This window comes from Dama dama, chromosome 3, assembly GCF_033118175.1.
Source record: "Dama dama isolate Ldn47 chromosome 3, ASM3311817v1, whole genome shotgun sequence".
NCBI lineage: Eukaryota > Metazoa > Chordata > Mammalia > Artiodactyla > Cervidae > Dama > Dama dama.
The window spans coordinates 64147146-64164810 of record NC_083683.1 but is presented as its reverse complement, the minus strand read 5'-3'; the positions used below and the strand labels follow the sequence as shown (position 1 = coordinate 64164810).

Sequence of the window (17665 nt, the reverse complement as noted above, 5' to 3'; positions counted from 1 at the left end):
AACCTGTCATTTATGCTTCTAATATTTTTTATGTGTTCACATAAAGTGAATGAAGTCGCTCAGTGATGTCTGACTCTTTGTGACCCATGAACTGTAGCCTACCATGCTCCTCCGTCCATGGGATTTTCCAGGCAACAGTACTGGAGTGGGTTGCCATTTCCTTCTCCAGGGAATCTTGGCGACCCAGGGGTCAAACCCGGGTCTCCCGCATTGTAGGCAGATGCTTTACTATATGTGCCACGCATAGCCAATTTGTAAACCTATGCTTTTCTCTTTCCATTAAGAAGCCTGTTTATTTTTACTAAATGGTTTCTGGAAAAATCTAAATGTTGACTTCGTTCAGTATCATAGCATTGCTACTAACAGCTCTTGTTTTCTCTTGCTCTTTTCTGTCCAAGTCACAGCTCTATGAAGCTTTTCTTTACTTATTAGGTTTTAGTTCAATAAGTCATAAGAAAATCGTTTTTCATGTAGACCGCTGTTGGCAAATTTTTTCAAATAGTAAATATTTTAGACTTTGTGGACCACAAGTTCTCTTTGTTTTCATTTTGTTTATACAAACTTTAAAAATGTAGATACTCTTTTTAGCAGAAACAAGCATCAGGCCTTAGTTTGCTGACTTGATACAGATCAAAAGCTCTTCAGTTATATTATATACTATCTCATTATATGTTTCCTTAGAGATCATATTAACTGATTTAAAGTATAAATCAGTAGTCTACTATGAACAGTAAAAATTAATTCTGGTGGTATAAAATGTAATGCTGTTCAGCTTATTTGTGTGGTTGAAGGTTAATTTTTTTCCTTAATGTAATTTTAATGCCTTAGATTTCCAAACTATTGACCTGGTAATGGTTTGTGCCCTGAACAAGTGTTACAGAGATGCTTTCAGTAATAAAAAGATAACTGGCTTTCATAATATAGCAAGACTGTGAAGACATTTGTTTGAACAGACAGTAGTACAGCAGTGTAATTAGTGAAAGACAACCGCAAATAAATAATTCCCTGGATAAACTAATGAGAATATTATTATTTTTTAGAGAATTAGTTAAAGATGACTATAATGAAACTGTTCATAAAAAGACAGAAGTTGTGATCACATTGGATTTCTGCATCAGAAACATTGACAAAACTGTGAAAGTGTGAGTAGATTGCTGTCTTACTGGTAATGGTTAAAATGTTAACTATTATTCCATTTCTGTTTAATTTGTTTAGTTATTGTTAACATGATAGAGCATGCCATGCAAGGCTTCCTGTTAAGGGACAACCTTAGATTAAGTCATTTCCTCACAAGGGCAGAAATATCCAGTTGTCTCAGTAAGAAATGAATGCCATCTCTTTGGTAACATTTTCTCTTTCCCTTTGAAAAGGAAAAGGAAACTGAACGCCATCTCTTTGGTAGCATTTTCTCTTTCCCTTTGAAAAGGAAAAGGAATCTGAAATAGAAACATTTCAATTTTTTACCTTGCTAAGCAGACAATTCTGCATAGGAAATATAAAACCTGTAATCAAAGGAAGTAGGAAGTTATTCTAAAACTGTATTTCGAAAGTATTTTTAGAATTTTGGGATTACTTCCAGTTTATTCTTCAGTTCAGTCGCTCAGTTGTGTTCATCTGTTTGCAACCCCGTAACTGCAGCAGGCCAAGCCTCCTTGTCCATCACCAACTCCCGGAGCTTGCTGAAACTCATGTTCCTCGAAGCGGTGATGCCATCCAACCGTCTCATCCTCTGTTGTCCCCTTCTTCTCTTGCCTTCTGTCTTTCCCATTATCAGGGTCTTTACCAATGAGTCAGTTCTTTGCATCAGGTGGCCAAAGTGTTGGAACTTCAGCTTCAGCATCAGTCCCTCCAATGAATATTCAGGACTGATCTCCTTTAGGATGGACTGGTTGGATCTCCTTGCAGTCCAAGGGACTCTCAAGAGTCTTGTCCAACACCACAGTTCAAAAGCATATTCTTCAGTGCTATATTAATAAGTTTATTCTTACTTACATTAGTATTTAATTGACTTACTTATTATTATTTAGTTTACTCTTTAGTTTACTCTTACCTACTGTTAATTGGTTTACTCTTACTTACTATTGTTTAGTTTCCTCTTACTTATCCCTGAAAATGCCTTTTGAAACAGCGATATTTTAAACTGCCCTGTTCCTAGGCTATACTACTTGTACTGCATAGGAAATATAATAACTGAACTTGTATATACTGTTGACCTCCATTAAATCAGAAATCTAGTATTTTGACAATTATCCTGGCATAAGACTGAAGTAAAGTTGTCTTTTATAGTTTATCTCTTAATCTGCACATTTATAAATACAATATATAAATTTCATTTTTACAGAGACATCAAGTTTTCTTGGAATTGTTGATTGTAGGCTTTGCACTCAATATTCTGTTCTTAAACGATTATGATAATAGGTCAAATATAACTTATGAAACATCTTTTAAAGTCTATGGTCATTTAATTTTTCTGTACTTGTTTTTGTACAGATATGAAAAGTTGATGAAGATCAACCTAGAAGCAGCAGAGTTAGGTGAAATTTCAGACATACACACCAAGTTGTTGAGAGTAAGTGTTTACAAAATTATGACAATTGTAGGTTCATAGTCTGTTCCTTTGGTGACAAGATTAGAAATGAACTTTCCTAGAGAGATGATGTACCTAAAGATCTCAGGAGAAATAGTAGCCTTTTCCCACCATAGAAAACTATTTATAATTATTTAAATACCCTTTACTGCCATGAAGTTCTTCATGACATTTCCAGATGCCTTCTTTGCTTTAAGCCCATTTCTCTCTCTCTCTCCTCTCCCTCTCTGTCTTTAGAATTCACAGTGCTCTTGTGTTGCTTTTGTGGAAGTTAAAGCAAGTTCATGTAATTTGACATGCAGAATGTATAAACTTGTTTAGAAATAGATGCAAGTTAGGAAAATACCCAGTCTTTTCTAAAATAAAAAGTAAGGAAAGATTTGAGTTTCTCAAGGCAATGATTTGTTTCTATAATTAAAAAAGAAATTAGGACAAAATCTCTGCTGAAAAATCAATAGCATTTCAGGTAATCTCTGGATCTCTTATTGAAATGTGTGGTAGAAGAGCATGAAATTATGTATTGAGAACTGACTCCTAATCCTAGACATGTCCGTGTTTACCCAGCAATTCCTGCCTGGCTACTTAAGCAAGGCCTTCAGTTCTTTGCATTCTCGCTTTTTTCTTCTTTAAAATGGGTAGTTTCTTACTCTGCTTACCTCACAGGTTTTTGTACCAATTAAATGAGATAAATAAAAATGCTATATATATTCCTGCAAGCTTTTAGTATTTCAATTATTCTTACATGAAATGGATGTTAAGAGTTTTAGCACTTGCTATTATACTCCTTTTCTCTTTCCAAGCTAGGCTGATTTTTAGTTATTTCTTTTCCTCAGTTTTGGATCTGAAACAGTGGTTTTCAAAATCTGAGCCATGAACAACTAGTAGTTGTAAAGTTTAGTGCGTTGCAACCAGCAATGTTTTAAAAATGAAATAGAATAGAAAGTCAGAATGCATCACATATAAGGATATTTCTAGTCCATGAAACTTTCTGTTCAGTTTTACTATTTACACTTTAATGATACTGGGTTAAAACAAAGTGAATTTCTTTCTATAGGTCATGATCAAAAAAGTTTGAAAAATGTTTCTATAGAATAGACATGAAAAGTCAGAGAAACAGGAAGTAGTTTTCCCCAGTATTTGTCCATATTAAAATACAGGCAGTCATATTGTTGTAAATGTTTTCTATTTTTTTTCTGCTTTTGTTTTAGAACTTGACTTACCAGCTCATAGACCTCATGACACTTTCAAGTGCCAGTGTCATTTCAGCACTTTGAATTGCAATTGTATGTTTTCTTTCATGGAGTCCAAAATGTTTCTCATTTTTATGACATTTTTGTGAGGATTTAGATTTCCTAGGAGAATCAAAGCATGGATGGTTAAATAGCTTATATTCACGGAGTCTTACAAAGTCAGGGCTTTAACTTCAGGCCATTTATTTTTCACCAGATTTCAGTGTTTTTCCTCATACATGTTGAGTTGTTGTGGCTCCTTTCCTAATGGAGACCTCAAAATTTTTTCCCACCATAAAAGTAAGATATATAAGTTAGAAAAGGTTATGTATATACATACCAATCAAAAATGATTATTAGAAGTTCTGTTCAGTGTCCCGCAGCAGTGATTCTCAGAGTAATTCCTAAAGCAGCAGCCTCACCTCACGTGAGACCTTGTTAGAAATGCACATTTGGGGTCGCCTGTTGGATCAGGAGCTGATGGTAGGGCCAGCAGTCAGTGCTGCAAGCTCTCCAAATGATTCCGATGCTGCTAAAATTTTGTCAATCAGCGGCTGTCTTTTTATATATATAATTAAATGCTTTTTTCCCTGTGAACACACAATTTTTTTTTTTTTTTGTATGACATTATAGTAAAAGCATTTTCCAGTTTTGTTTTGTTAGTAATACTACTTTTTATTGTTTTTGACTGTACTTCAGCATGTGGGATCTTAGTTCCCCAACCAAGGATCAGACCCACATCAACTGCATTGGAAGTGCAGTCTTAACCACTGGACGGCCCGGAAGTCCCACTAATTTTTAAATAGACATTTAGTAATATTGCAGCCAATTGATTTATTATTAGTTTTATTTATTACCCCTCTAATGTTGGTCCTTCAGGCTGCTTGCTATTTCACGCACTTTTGTGCTATAAAAAAATAACTTTGTCCGTAAACTATTTTCCATATTTTAGAACTATAAGGTAATACATTCTTAACGTTAGTGTTAAGAAAGATATAAAACATGAAAAGCAAGATGTGTATTTGGCTATATAAGAATTTAAAATCTTTTTTTTTCCTTTGGTCTGTTCCACAAGGCTTGTGGGATATTAGTTCCCTGACCAGGGATTGAACCCTGGCCATTGGCAGTGAAAGCATGGAGTGCCATGGAATTCTCAAGATCCATGTATGTTAAATGAAAAAAAAAAAAAAAGTTAAAAAATAGATTGAGAAAATGAGATAAAGGGTTTTGTTGTTGTTGTTGTTTAATAAACACAGCTCATACAAATGCATAAAGTGAAGTTACTCAGTCGTGTCTGACTTTTTGTGAACCTATGGACTATAGCCTACCAGGTTCCTCCATCCATGGAATTTTCCAGGCAAGAATACTGGAGTGGGTTGCCATTTCCTTCTCCAGGGGATCTTCCTAACCCAGGGATTGAACCCGGTCTCCTGCATTGCAGGCAGACTCTGCATCGACTGAGGCACCAGGGAATTTTTTCCCTAACAAATGCATAAGGGAAACATTAAATCTGCAGTAAGTAGACATAGAACATTTAGAAATGATTTAAAAATGAGTAGATCTAAGTGAAATTCCTGGGGAAAAAAGTTCAACCCCAATAGTAATAGAAAATTGCCTGTTAGGGTAACAGTAAGATACCATTTTGACTTTCAAATTAACAAGGCTTTAAGAATTATCCCTTCTCTCCAACCTTACCTCAGTCTTTTCCTGTCTCTTTTCACTCCGTGTCCATTTATTTCTCTGTCCATTTAAACAAATGAGCACACACATAACTCTGGGCCAGGCCTGTTCCAGGCAGCAGAATAGCCACGATGACTAAGATCCCTGCACTCCTCGAGTTATGGATGTTTGCGAAATACTCATTTCTGACTCCCTGTCCTGAACTGGCTTAAGGCTTTATCTCCTTTTCCTTGCTATGCGTGATGTTATGGGCTGGATTGTGCCCTCTGAAATGATATCCTGGAATTCTCTGGCAGTTCAGTGGTTAGGACTCCGTGCTTCCACTGCGAGAGTTACAGGTTCCGTCCCTGGTGCAGTAACTGAGATCCCACAGAGCACACAGCACAGTGAGCAAGCAGGCAAATAAGTAAATATCAAAACCGTATTAAAAAAAAAACGTATAATACCAATGCTAACAGAGTGGAGTGGAAAGGGCACGTTTGTTCGTTGCTAGTAGCTGCCTAAACCATCACTTAAAACTTTATTTGAAAAACAATAATATGTATCAGGACATGTAAAATATTCAAATATATTTATCCTTTAAGTCTCACCATCTTTTCTTTGTAAGTTATACAAAGTTATGCTCAGATCTTTGGTAGATAAGTGATAAATTTATTAGGCTTTAAAATGAACGGGGTCTTAGATGAGGTTTCTTTGCATTTTTTGTTTTTATGAGGACTTCCTTTTTTTAATCCCTAAACAAAGAGAACACAATATTGCATACCTGCATTTATACTTGGGGTTATGCTAGTAGTTCCCCTGTTTGATTTTCATGAGATAGAGTACTAACACACACTTTGTAACTAAAGAAACAGAAGCTTAATTGAATGATTACAAGTATTTTGTGTGTTTTTAAAAAAAGAATATTTGATGTAAGCAGTGTTTATAAAATTATTCATACTCATGTTTTATTATCATATTGTCATATGATAATTGTCATTATCATATTGAATACAACCTAAGAAATTGTCCTTGCATTTAAAGGTAAAAATAATTATTCTGACCTTGAAGTAATCTACAAAAGAAATACCATTCAGACATTCAGCTCCATTGGCACTGTAATTTTTATTTCTGATTTTTGGTAACCTGGATCTAAACACTTTGGTTTTATTTAGCTTTCCAGTTCTCAGGGAACAATAGAAACCAGTCTTCAGGATATTGAAAGTAAATTGTCTCCAGGTGGATTACTTGCCGATACATGGACCCATCAAGAAGGCACTCATCCCAAGGATAGACAGTAGGTTATAAGTGCATTGGTAGTTTCTGCTCTTATTATTAAATGTCCTTTTTCACATTGACTCAGTTAATTTATTTGGATTTTTCTTCCTAAAACAGTGTAGAAAAGCTACAGGTCCTGTTAAATTGCATCACAGAGATTTACTATCAGTTCAAAAAAGACAAGGCAGAACGTAGTAAGTAAAATTTCCCATTTGTTAATCTAATGAGTCAGTCCTACTAGTTGTAATTCAGTTGAATTATTTGCTATATTTAATAAAGATGTCTACGTAAGTGATTTATTTCAGAGACTTGATTTCTGTCAGGAAAGAGGTTGAATGTATTGAAAATTCAACCTTTTGAGTATTTCAAATCAGGGATCGTGATCTCTCAAACCTCTAGGGGCCATGCACGTAAAAGAAAGGAATGAGATTTGCCAGTGGAGACTGAGGGGGCCAGAGAGGAGCCCCTGCCCGGCCCTGCCCCCAGCGAAGGGGAGAGCCAGTACTCAGATTCACCTAATTGTTTTTCCAGTCTTCCTAGATCTCAAGAGAAGCTAGAAATAGACTTTACTAGAAATATCCTTATTTTTAAATGTTGACAGTTTTTTTTTGACAATTCTTTTTTAATGTTAGCACTATATAGACCAAATAAAAGAATTTGTGGGTTATATCTACCCATGTTTTGTAACATCTGCTTTAAGCTCTTCGGCTTTTTGAAGTAATAATCTCAGAATACAATTGCATGTGATTTTATGATTCTACATTTATAAAAGTAATATATATTTTTATTTTTAGGACTAGCTTATAATGAAGAACAAATCCACAAATTTGATAAGTAAGTGTTCAGATTATGGTTTTTTAATTATATTTACTTATTTTTAATTGATGATTGCTTTACAATATTGGTTTGATTTCTGCCATACCTCAGCATGAATTAGCCATAGGTGTACACCTGTCTCCTCCCTCTTACCCTCCCTCCCACCTCCCATCTCCCACCTTCCCCACCCCCTAGGTTGTGACAGGGCCCCAGTCTGAGTTCCCCGAGTCAGAGCAAACTTCCACCGGCCGGCTGTTTGATGTGTTCGTTTATGTGCTTGCATGCTACTCTCTCCATTCGTCTCACCCTCTCCTTCCTCTCAGATGATGTTTAATAATTATTTTTGGTTATATTGTTAATGAGATTCTTCTTAAAGTTGTGATTAATCACATAAAAAATACATCTTAATATTGGCCTTATATAGAACTGTGACTGACGTGCACATATTTGAGGCCTACTCACCTGGCTCCCTGGTTCAGAGGTTGCAGAGATAGGAGGATAAGGGGGACAGTCTTCTTCTGCCCCCTGCTCTGACTACAGGAGGACAGACAATAGAGAACATAGGCGAGGGCACACTTAACCACCTCTTTGACCTTAACCTCATTCAGTAAATAGATTTTGACCATTCTCCACTATGAACCTTCTTTTTCTTCTCTTGCTGCTATGTCTGTCTTAGAAACCTTAGGTGCTTTCTACTGTAAAGATCCTAAACCCACAACAGTCGTTACAGGAAATAAATTTCATATATTTTAAGAGTCTTTAATATTGGAAGTAGAGACAGTGACATTGCTTTAAGTCTGATCATTTCTAAATTACAGGCAAAAACTGTATTATCATGCAACAAAAGCTATGACCCACTTTACAGATGAATGTGTTAAAAAGTATGAGACTTTTTTGGATAAGTCAGAAGAATGGATGAGGTAAGTAAACTTTTGGGGGCTGATTAGTGGTTGGCTGCACAATATACAATCTAATCTATATTACATATTTTAAGTAAAGGTAATATTTCCTTAGACTGCCTATTAATTAATTCTTTTTGGTTTTCAGAAAGATGCTTCACCTTAGGAAACAGTTATTATCCCTAACTAATCAGTGTTTTGATATTGAAGAAGAAGTATCAAAGTATCAAGACTATACTAATGAGGTATAGCTTCAAAATTATCTAGAAAAAAAGCCTTTTTCCTATTAGGAAAAGTTAAAATTCTTCTCAGTTTATATCTGATAATGATTGAAAAGAGAGAAATAGGATATAATATACCTGTATTCAGTTCCACTTGCTCATTTGTGATATGTATTTTTTTAATATACACAGTGTAACATTTACCATTGAAATCATTTTTAAAGATGTTTATTCATTTATTTAGCCTTCCCTGGTGGCTCAGACAGTAAAGAGTCTGCCTGCGACGCAGCAGACCCGGGCTCTACCCCTCAGTCAGGAAGACCCCCTGGAGAAGGGCATGGCATCCCCTCCAGTATTCTTGCCTGGAGGAGCCCATGCACAGAGGACCCTGGCGGCCTGCAGTCCATGGGTGGCAGGGAGGTGCGCGTGACGGAGCGGCCGACACACACGCTTGCTCACGTGCCTGTGTCTGGCCGCAGTGCCGCACAGGCGTCGTCCGTTGCGGTGAACAGACTCTAGTTCCGGCACTCGGGCTTTCTCGTGGTGCAGACTCTCGAGCGAGTGGGCTGAGTGGTTACGGCTGCTCCACAGCAGGTGGGATTATGAGTTCCCCAACCAGAAATCACGTCCCCTGCACCGCACAGTGGATTGTTAACCAGCGGGCCACCAGGGAAGTCTGTGTGATACGTATATTTTGAGCCAGGTTTCAAGAACTTAGATGTTTTTTAATTATAAAACATCTAATAGATCATTTTTTATCATCTAAAAAGTTTTTTTTTAAAGAGTTTTGGTTGAAGTATTGTATTATTGATGGTTTTGAAATTACAGCATAAAGCTATAAGGGGCTTTTTAAAACCTGTAACATTTGTTCCAAGATCTGTAGTAAGTATTCTGTTCTGTGATTGATGTGGGTTTTTTTTGTTTGTTTCTGATGTTGTAGTTACAAGAAACTTTGCCACAGAAAATGTTTGCAGCCTCCAGTGGAATCAAACATACCATGACCCCGATTTATCCATGTTCTAACACATTAGTAGAAATGACTCTTGGGTAAGAAATTTATTATTTGGTAACTGTAATGTTTCTATTTGTTTTTATTTTGTTTTACTTGCTCTTTTATTTTGAAATGTTTTATATTTGTTAGGAATACATTTGCTAATGTTATTTAATGGCTTAGATCAATCTAGAGAACTAAACATACTGTAAATATAATCATAGAACATTTGCTCACTTTTTTTAAGCAGAGATACTTTTATCTTTATTTTGAATATAGTATGAAGAAATTAAAGGAAGAAATGGAAGGGGTAGTTAAAGAACTTGCTGAAAATAATCATATTTTAGAAAGGTGAGTAATTAAAAAATCATTCTTCCTGGTGATTATGCAATTGAGTGTGTACATATATATCTATACTTGTATCTGTCTGTCTTCCTGTATCAATAGGTTAAGCAGTGAGAAAGGAGTATTAAGTCAGAACCCTTAGGTTTTGTGAATTTCATGATGCCTGTTAATGTTTGAGGTTGTTTGGATAAAGAAAAGTCAATTGTGATTGATTTCATTTTATAGAAGCACTGATTACTATTAGGTTGGTGCAAATGTAATTGCAGTTTTGGATCTTGAATGTTAAATCATTATAACTAGGCTCAAACACATCTTTATTAGTCAAAATAGGCACTATTAAAATCAACAAATATTTGCCAACGAGAGATAAGTGTGTTTATTCCTATAGCATAAAAATCCATGCTTCAGGATTTGACGAACTCTTGGAAAGAATTTTCTGCTTCCTACTGGAAGCATTTTCCCTGCAAAAAGTTGTCTAGGTGCTTGAAGAAGTGGTAGTCGGTTGGCAAGAGGTCAGGTGAGTATGGCGGATGAGGCAAAACGTCATAGCCCAATTTGTTCAGCTTTTAAATGCTGGTTGTGTGACGTGCTGCTGGGTGTTGTCGTGGAAAGTTGGGCCCTTTCTGCTAACCAGTGCTGGCTGCAGCTGTTGCAGCTTTCTGTGCATCTCATCGATTTGCTGAGCATACTTCTCTCAGAGGTAATGGCTTCGCCAGGACTCAGAAATCTGTAGTGGATCAGTTGGGCGGCAGACCATCAGACAGTGACCATGACTTTTTTTGAGTGTAAGTTTGGCTTTGGGAAGTGCTTTGGAGCTTCTTCTTCGTCCAGACACAGACCTGGTCATCACTGGTTGTTTATATAAAATCCATTTTTCGTCACACATCACAACCAATCAAGAAATAGTTGTTGTTGCATAGATTAAGAGAAGATGACACTTCAAAACGGCAGTGTTTTTTTATTTGTGGTCAGCTCATGTGTCACCTGCCTGCCAATTCAGGAGACTTAAGAGATGTGTTCGATCCCCCTGAGTTAGGAAGATCCCCTAGAAGAGGGCATGGCAACCCACCCCGGTATGCTTGCTTGGAGAATCCCATGGACAGAGGAACCTGGTGGGCTCCGGTCCATGGAGTCTCAAAGAGTCAGACACAACTGAAGTGACTGACCACACATGCACATGAGGTACCGACTTATCAAGCTTTTTCACCTTTCCAGTTTGCTTGAGATGCTGAATGACCATAGAATGCTTGACGTTGACTTCTTTGGCAGCTCCTTGTGTATTTGTAAGAGGACCAGCTTTGATGGTTCTCTCGATTGGTCATTGTCAACCTCCAGTGGCCAACCACCACGCTTCTCATCTTCAAGGCTCTCATCTCCTCTCAGAACTTCTGAACCACACTGCACTGCATGTTTGTTAGCAGCTCCTGGGCCAGATGTTTTGTTTATGTTGCAAGTTGTCTGCTCTGCTTTATGACCCATTTTGAACTCAAATAAGAGAATCGCTCAAATTTGCTTTTTGTCTGACATTTCCATATTCTAAAATAAACATAAAATAAACAGCAAGTAATAAGTCATTAGCAAAAACACATAAAGTGAGAAATGCACATTAATATGATGTCTGACAGCATAACCACATTTATCTAAGAATGTATTCCAGTATCAAATGGCAAATTTCAACAGTGTAAAACCACAATTTTGCAGCAACCTAATAGAATTCTTTGAATCAGTCTGCGAAAACAAAAATGCTTTGCATATTATTTTTCCAAACATTTTCTCATTAGAATCATCATTTTCAATTCTGAAATCAGAGCTGCTTAGGAGATGACAGCACTCTGATAGTGTAACCCACAGAATCCTCTGCACACCTCCTTGCACATGAGTATCATCTGTTCATTGAGTTCTTTAGGAGCTGAGTGTCTCCTTATCTCCAGAATCCTAATACATCAAGGAGAAAAAGTTGGAAAACATACAGAGCCAATAAAGCCACTTTATTGGCTGTTTTCCTCAGATTCCTTGTCTGTGTTTCTCAGAGAAGTGAAGTCATATTTGGCTCATGAAGGAAAAGCCTTCTTTTTCCAGCCCTTAGGTGTTTCTCCAGAGGTCCTCTCACCACCAAGATGTTAATGCAAGGACATCATGGGTGTTTTGTACACTTGAAGGGCACTTTCATGCTGTATGGCCTCTCTAAGCGTGCATTCCAGCCTTACATTCCAGGGTCTAGCAGATAGTCTTTGTCAGTGTTCCACAGATGCTGACGTTCATACCTGAGAAGATGAACTGGAGCTGGAACCCAGCCTCCTATCTCCTCACATCATCTTCCCCCTACTAGCCCTGTTCTCTCAAATAAAAGACCACACAGCTTCCTAAGGCTTGAAAAGATTAAATGTCAGGAAATCACATGATATTCGAGCTACATGGAGAAAGTTATCAGGCACTTCTGTAGTATCATCAGCCTTCCTAATGAATTTAATGAATTGGTAAATCAACTTTTAGCCATATGTAATTGTAAAAATTGAAATAAAATTCTTCATCTACTTTCTCATACTTCTCCACCCCCATAGAAGTAATCAGTATTAATAGTTTGTTGTGTATGTCTATTTTATAAGAATGGAATCATTCTGTTCACACTGGTTTAGTCTTTTTTCATTTAAGACTATATAACAAGAACACTTTTTCACATCCATACCTATAGCTTTAGTTTTCTCATTTTCAGCAGCTGCCTGGTATTCTAGCGTATTCATCTACCATACCTATTTAGTGCATCCCTATTTATTGGGCGTTTAAATTGTTTCTAATTTTTCACAATTACAAACCATACTTCAGTGAACATACATGTTCATATACCTCTTCATGTGCTTGTGTAAGAATTTTTGAAGGGTTGATTTCTTGACGCTGCTAGATACGGAATTGTTGGGTCTAAGGTTATGCACATTTAAATTTTATCAGCTTTGTTAGTTCTCTAAAAGACTTGCTTGTTATCCCATTGTCAACACTGAATGTTACCACTTTTTCAAATGCCAATTTGTTTAGTTGAAGCTGGTATCTTATTTTAGTTTGCATTTCTTCAGTTAATAGTGATGTCAAATGTCTTTTTATATGTTCCTTCTTTTATTTTTTTCCTGTGAATTGTCTCTTAGGTTTTAAAGTCTTTTCCTATTGGTTTATAGCATCTGCATAGTAATTATCTCTTTATAACTTCATAAATTTATTCAAACTAGTTTCTTCACAACTTTAGCTAAATTCTAAATTTATCCTGAAAGGCCTAAGATTAGCAAGTAGAAAAGATTATTAAAATTTTTTAACAAAATTTTATTGATATATTCAATCATTTCTGTTTTGTGAAAGAAAATCCCCACTTCCCAAAGCATGTCCACTAAGTCATGTTTTATTTGCTGGCTTGACAATTCACGGGTAACCAGACATGGCAGAATCGAAACTTAAATGTTTGAGTGACCACTTAAGGATTTGTGCCAGAACAGGTAATAGAAACCAAGTCTTGTGCACTGTCTCCAAATAGATATCTGTCACTTCAGATTTTTTTTTATCTAAAATCAATTATCATCCTTCCCAACTCAGTTTCCACTGTAATTTCCTCATCTTCTTGCCCTTTTTTCTCCTTCCATGAACATAAATTATTTTAGACACTAACTCTTTTTTTACCTCCTTTCATCATATTTGGTAGTCTTCCTTCAAAATGTTCCCCTGTTGCCCTCACCAACCTCATTTAGGTCTCCTTCCCCCTCCCTCGTGAGCCGTTGGCATAGTCTCCCGCCTGTATGCTTAACCAGCCCTTCTCATCTGTCGTGGGTTTTACAGCCAAACTAATCTTCCCAAATACTGATCTAATCTGATCATACCACTCCTTTGACTCAAAAATTTCTAAATTCCTGCTACCTAAAAAGTCAAGTATAAATTTGTACTGAATTCAAAGAATATAATAGTCTGATGCCAGCCTAATCACCCAATTTTATTCCTCCAAATAACATTCTGTTCTAGCAGGATTCCATTCCTCACTGTCCCTGACTCCCAGCTCCACATCTGTGTTTATAAATCCCATCCCGAAGAAATTACCCAACTCTTCCTAATGCTTTCTAAAAGATTATGTCACTCCTCGTTTTCTCTTAAGAAGTCTTCCCAAGCCATTGAGTTGTATTTCTTCAAATATTTATAATAATACCACTGTGTTTCAAATTAGAGCAAGTTTATTTTGCTCTATTTTCAAAATAGAGCAAATTATGGTTGGTTAACTCTTTAAAAAGAATAGTTTGTTCATCTAAGAAGTGTTTTATATTCTTTAAAATATTAGAGGTCAAATAAATGAATTTTGTGCGATTGCCTTTTTTTCTTTTGTGTTTTAGGTTTGGCTCATTAACCATGGACGGTGGCCTTCGCAATGTTGACTGTCTTTAGCTTTATAAGAAGTTTGAGGCAAGTTTCGGTTTGCACAAGAAAATAATGTCGAGGCATTAAATGAATGCCTGTATAGGTGGTCTCTTGTTTCTATATTTCACTATTTGATGTGGTCATGTAAATATGTATAATATTGTAAATACATAAAAATATATAAATTTTTGGCTGCTGTTAAGATGTAATTTTACCTTTTAACATTCATAATTATATGAGGACATTTGACCTCAGTTAGCACTTAGAAGAAAGCCATGACCTGTATTCTGAGATACTGATGGTCGACTTTTCTGAGTAAGGCCAATTAAGTCATGTATCTCCGACTGCCTGCTGAAAACATTTTTAAGTGGAACCAAAATTGGCCTCCTTACAAGTCAGTAAGGCTGATTGTTGACACGTTTGTGACACAAGGGTGAGACAGCTTTTGTGAGTGGAGAGCAGAACCGAGCCACTGTCGTACTAGGATCCCAGTTTTTTTGAGAAGGATAAAGTGGCATTATCCCAGTTATCCTCCTATCTGTTTAATTTCAGGTTAAATTACTGAGCAAAATTTTTAAAGTGATGAATTATTAAAAACTGTTCATTTTTTATTTTGGCCATAAATGTATAATTGTCATAAAAATTTTAGGATCATTTCAACTGTTTTAGGCTGTACATTTCTTCTTTACTTTAATTCTGCTTACTATTTCATGAAGAAATATCAATAAATTTCTTGATTTTAATGTAACAGTTTGTATTTTTTCTGTGTACAACAGTTTGAGAAACAAAAGTTATCTTTTGAAAAATAATGTGGGTGGAAATGGTCAATTAACCTCAGAAATTGGATGAGGGGCAATTCAGTGTCTTTTCTAAACCATTGATTCCAAATTTAGTAGAAGTTCTTTCATAAACATACACTGTACAAATCCAAGAGAGCTTTCTCTTTGGAAAATGTACCCAAGGTTCTAGACAAAAGAATTGTGCTCAATACGAAATTATTTTATCCCAGAAGGATTAGGTTTTGGTTTTGGTTTCTGATTTCTTAGATGATTGAAGTATGACCATGTACAACCTGTATATCATGAAGAGACCATGTTCTAAAGAGTAAATAAATTTTGGCTCCCATGGACATTGGAAAACTGAAAACGGATTAGGATGTTATTTGAAATCTCAAATTGATACTTTATTGTGGTGGGGAATTTTAAGTGTCATGTACACATTGTAGAAATAAATACATGGGTAAATGACATTACTTTACTTTGACATTACTTTACTTTGATTGTGACAGTTATCATCAAAAACTGTTTAGTCAGAGAATGTGTGGGGCAAGGGGGTGTTTAATCTCTTATAATTTTAATTTTCCATTTGACCATCTAACATGAATGTCTTTAATTGTGTAGTTTAAAAGTTTATGTCACTGAATACTAGGTAAAAATTTTACCTAAGTTATATGGTCAGTTAATATATTTGCAGATTTCATTTTTATTCAAGCACTCTAGAAAAGAACATCAATAAACACACCCGTGCTGTGGGGACTGTATCTGTGTAACTTGTGTAAGTTGTCCTGGTAAGATCCACGCCGATCCACACTAATAGTTGGGTAAGACTTACTGTTCTGTTCCTCATTACAGCAGCATGTAAATCAAGCACACTTGCTTTCACTAGACTACTGTCAAGAATGCCTGTTCATTCAAAACACCTTATGTCAATAAATGCATAGTGACATTGGTCTGCTAACCAATTTTCCAGAGTTACTATGTAAGTAAAATTAGCTTCAAAATAAGTTACATGTCTAGTTTAGTAGCTTTTTTTTTCAGTATTTGGATATATTTCCAAAAGACGGGGATTAAAAATATTAAATGTAACAAGTGAAAGAGTTGATGGATTTAACTCTTCTTTCTTTTTTTTTGGTAGTTTTTTTAAATTAATGTACAGTAATATACAATATTATATGTTACAGATGTACAGTATAGGGATTCACAGTTTTAAAGGTTATACTTTAGTCATAGAATAGTGGCTATATTCCTTGTTGTACAGTATATACTTTTAGCTTATTTTATACGTAGTAGTTTATAGCTCTAAATCCCCTACCCTATATTGCCCCTCTCTGCTTCTCTCTCCACACTGGTAAGTACTAGTTTGCTCTCTTTATCTGGGACTCTATTTCTTTTCTTATATTCACTAATTTGTTGTATTTTTTAGATTCCACATACAAGTGATATCGTACTATATCTGTCTTTTCTCTGACTTATTTCAGTTAGCATAATACCCTCCAAGTCCATCCACATTGTTGCAAATGGTAAAATTTCATTCTTTTTTAATGATTGAGTAGTAGTCCATCATGTATGTATACACCACATCTTTATCCATTCATCTGTCGATGAACACTTAGATTGCTTCTGTATCTTGGCAACTGTAAATAATACTGTTGTGAGCATTGGGGTGCACATATCTTTTCAAGTTAGTGTTTTTGGGTTTTTTTGGATGTATACCTCAGAGTAGATTGCTGTCATATGATAGCTCTCCTTTTAGCTCTGCTTTAGTTTCCTACAGTGACTGCATCAGTTTACGTTCCCACCAGCAGTGTGCACGGGTTTCCTTTCTCCACATCCTCACCAACATGTGTTATCTGTGTTCTTTTTGATGATAGCCATTCTGACAGGTGTGAGGTAGGATTTAATTCTTAATGTAAAAAAGAGATTATGGTTCTGATAGAAGAAGTAATCAAAAATGAAATAAGTGAATGTAAATTATGTGGGAAAAACAGGGATATCTTTTAGTAAATAAAAATTAGAGGTTAGGGAAGAAATGTGGAAAATAATCCCATCATGTCTTCTAAAGCTCCCATTTCGATTATTTTGGAAATGACCAAATACTGTGTAAGTGGTTTATAGCCCTTGTTACACTGTCAGAGTGTCTCTTATTAGATATAAAAAGATCTTTTCCTCAAAATATTCCTTTAAAAATATAATAACCTGCATCAGTAAGTTATCCAGAATGTGTTTTTGTTTGTTTTTCTGAGGTTTTTTTTTAAGCGATGAAGTTTGCTTTTTGTGGTGTTCTGTGCTAAAAGAGGTTTGTTATTTGGAATTAAGAAAGGAATTATGAATTATCAGTAGGAATAAACAGTCTCAATTGAAATGTCAGAACTTTTATTGTCACTTCAGAATCAGAGCCACAACCAGAGCTAGTCTTTTTATCTTTGACTTCACTCCACCCAGAAGGGCATTTTTCACATTGTACTTTTTGTCTTTGAG

The 17665-nt window shown here is 35.8% G+C and overlaps 1 protein-coding gene across 2 annotated transcripts in view; it reads left to right on the top strand.

Moving 5' to 3' along the window:
* Nucleotides 1-15156, top strand: part of TBK1 (TANK binding kinase 1) — a 43414-nt gene extending 28258 nt beyond the window's left edge. For both annotated transcript variants that reach the window (XM_061130829.1, XM_061130838.1), the window contains exons 12-21: nt 1041-1142; nt 2491-2569; nt 6651-6772; nt 6871-6947; nt 7548-7587; nt 8388-8489; nt 8617-8713; nt 9630-9736; nt 9960-10031; nt 14384-15156. In XM_061130829.1, the coding sequence (XP_060986812.1) occupies nt 1041-1142; nt 2491-2569; nt 6651-6772; nt 6871-6947; nt 7548-7587; nt 8388-8489; nt 8617-8713; nt 9630-9736; nt 9960-10031; nt 14384-14435 (850 nt within the window). In that variant the 3' untranslated portion in view covers nt 14436-15156. The remainder of the gene's footprint in view (nt 1-1040; nt 1143-2490; nt 2570-6650; nt 6773-6870; nt 6948-7547; nt 7588-8387; nt 8490-8616; nt 8714-9629; nt 9737-9959; nt 10032-14383) is intronic.
* The last annotated feature ends 2509 nt before the right edge of the window (nt 15157-17665 follow it).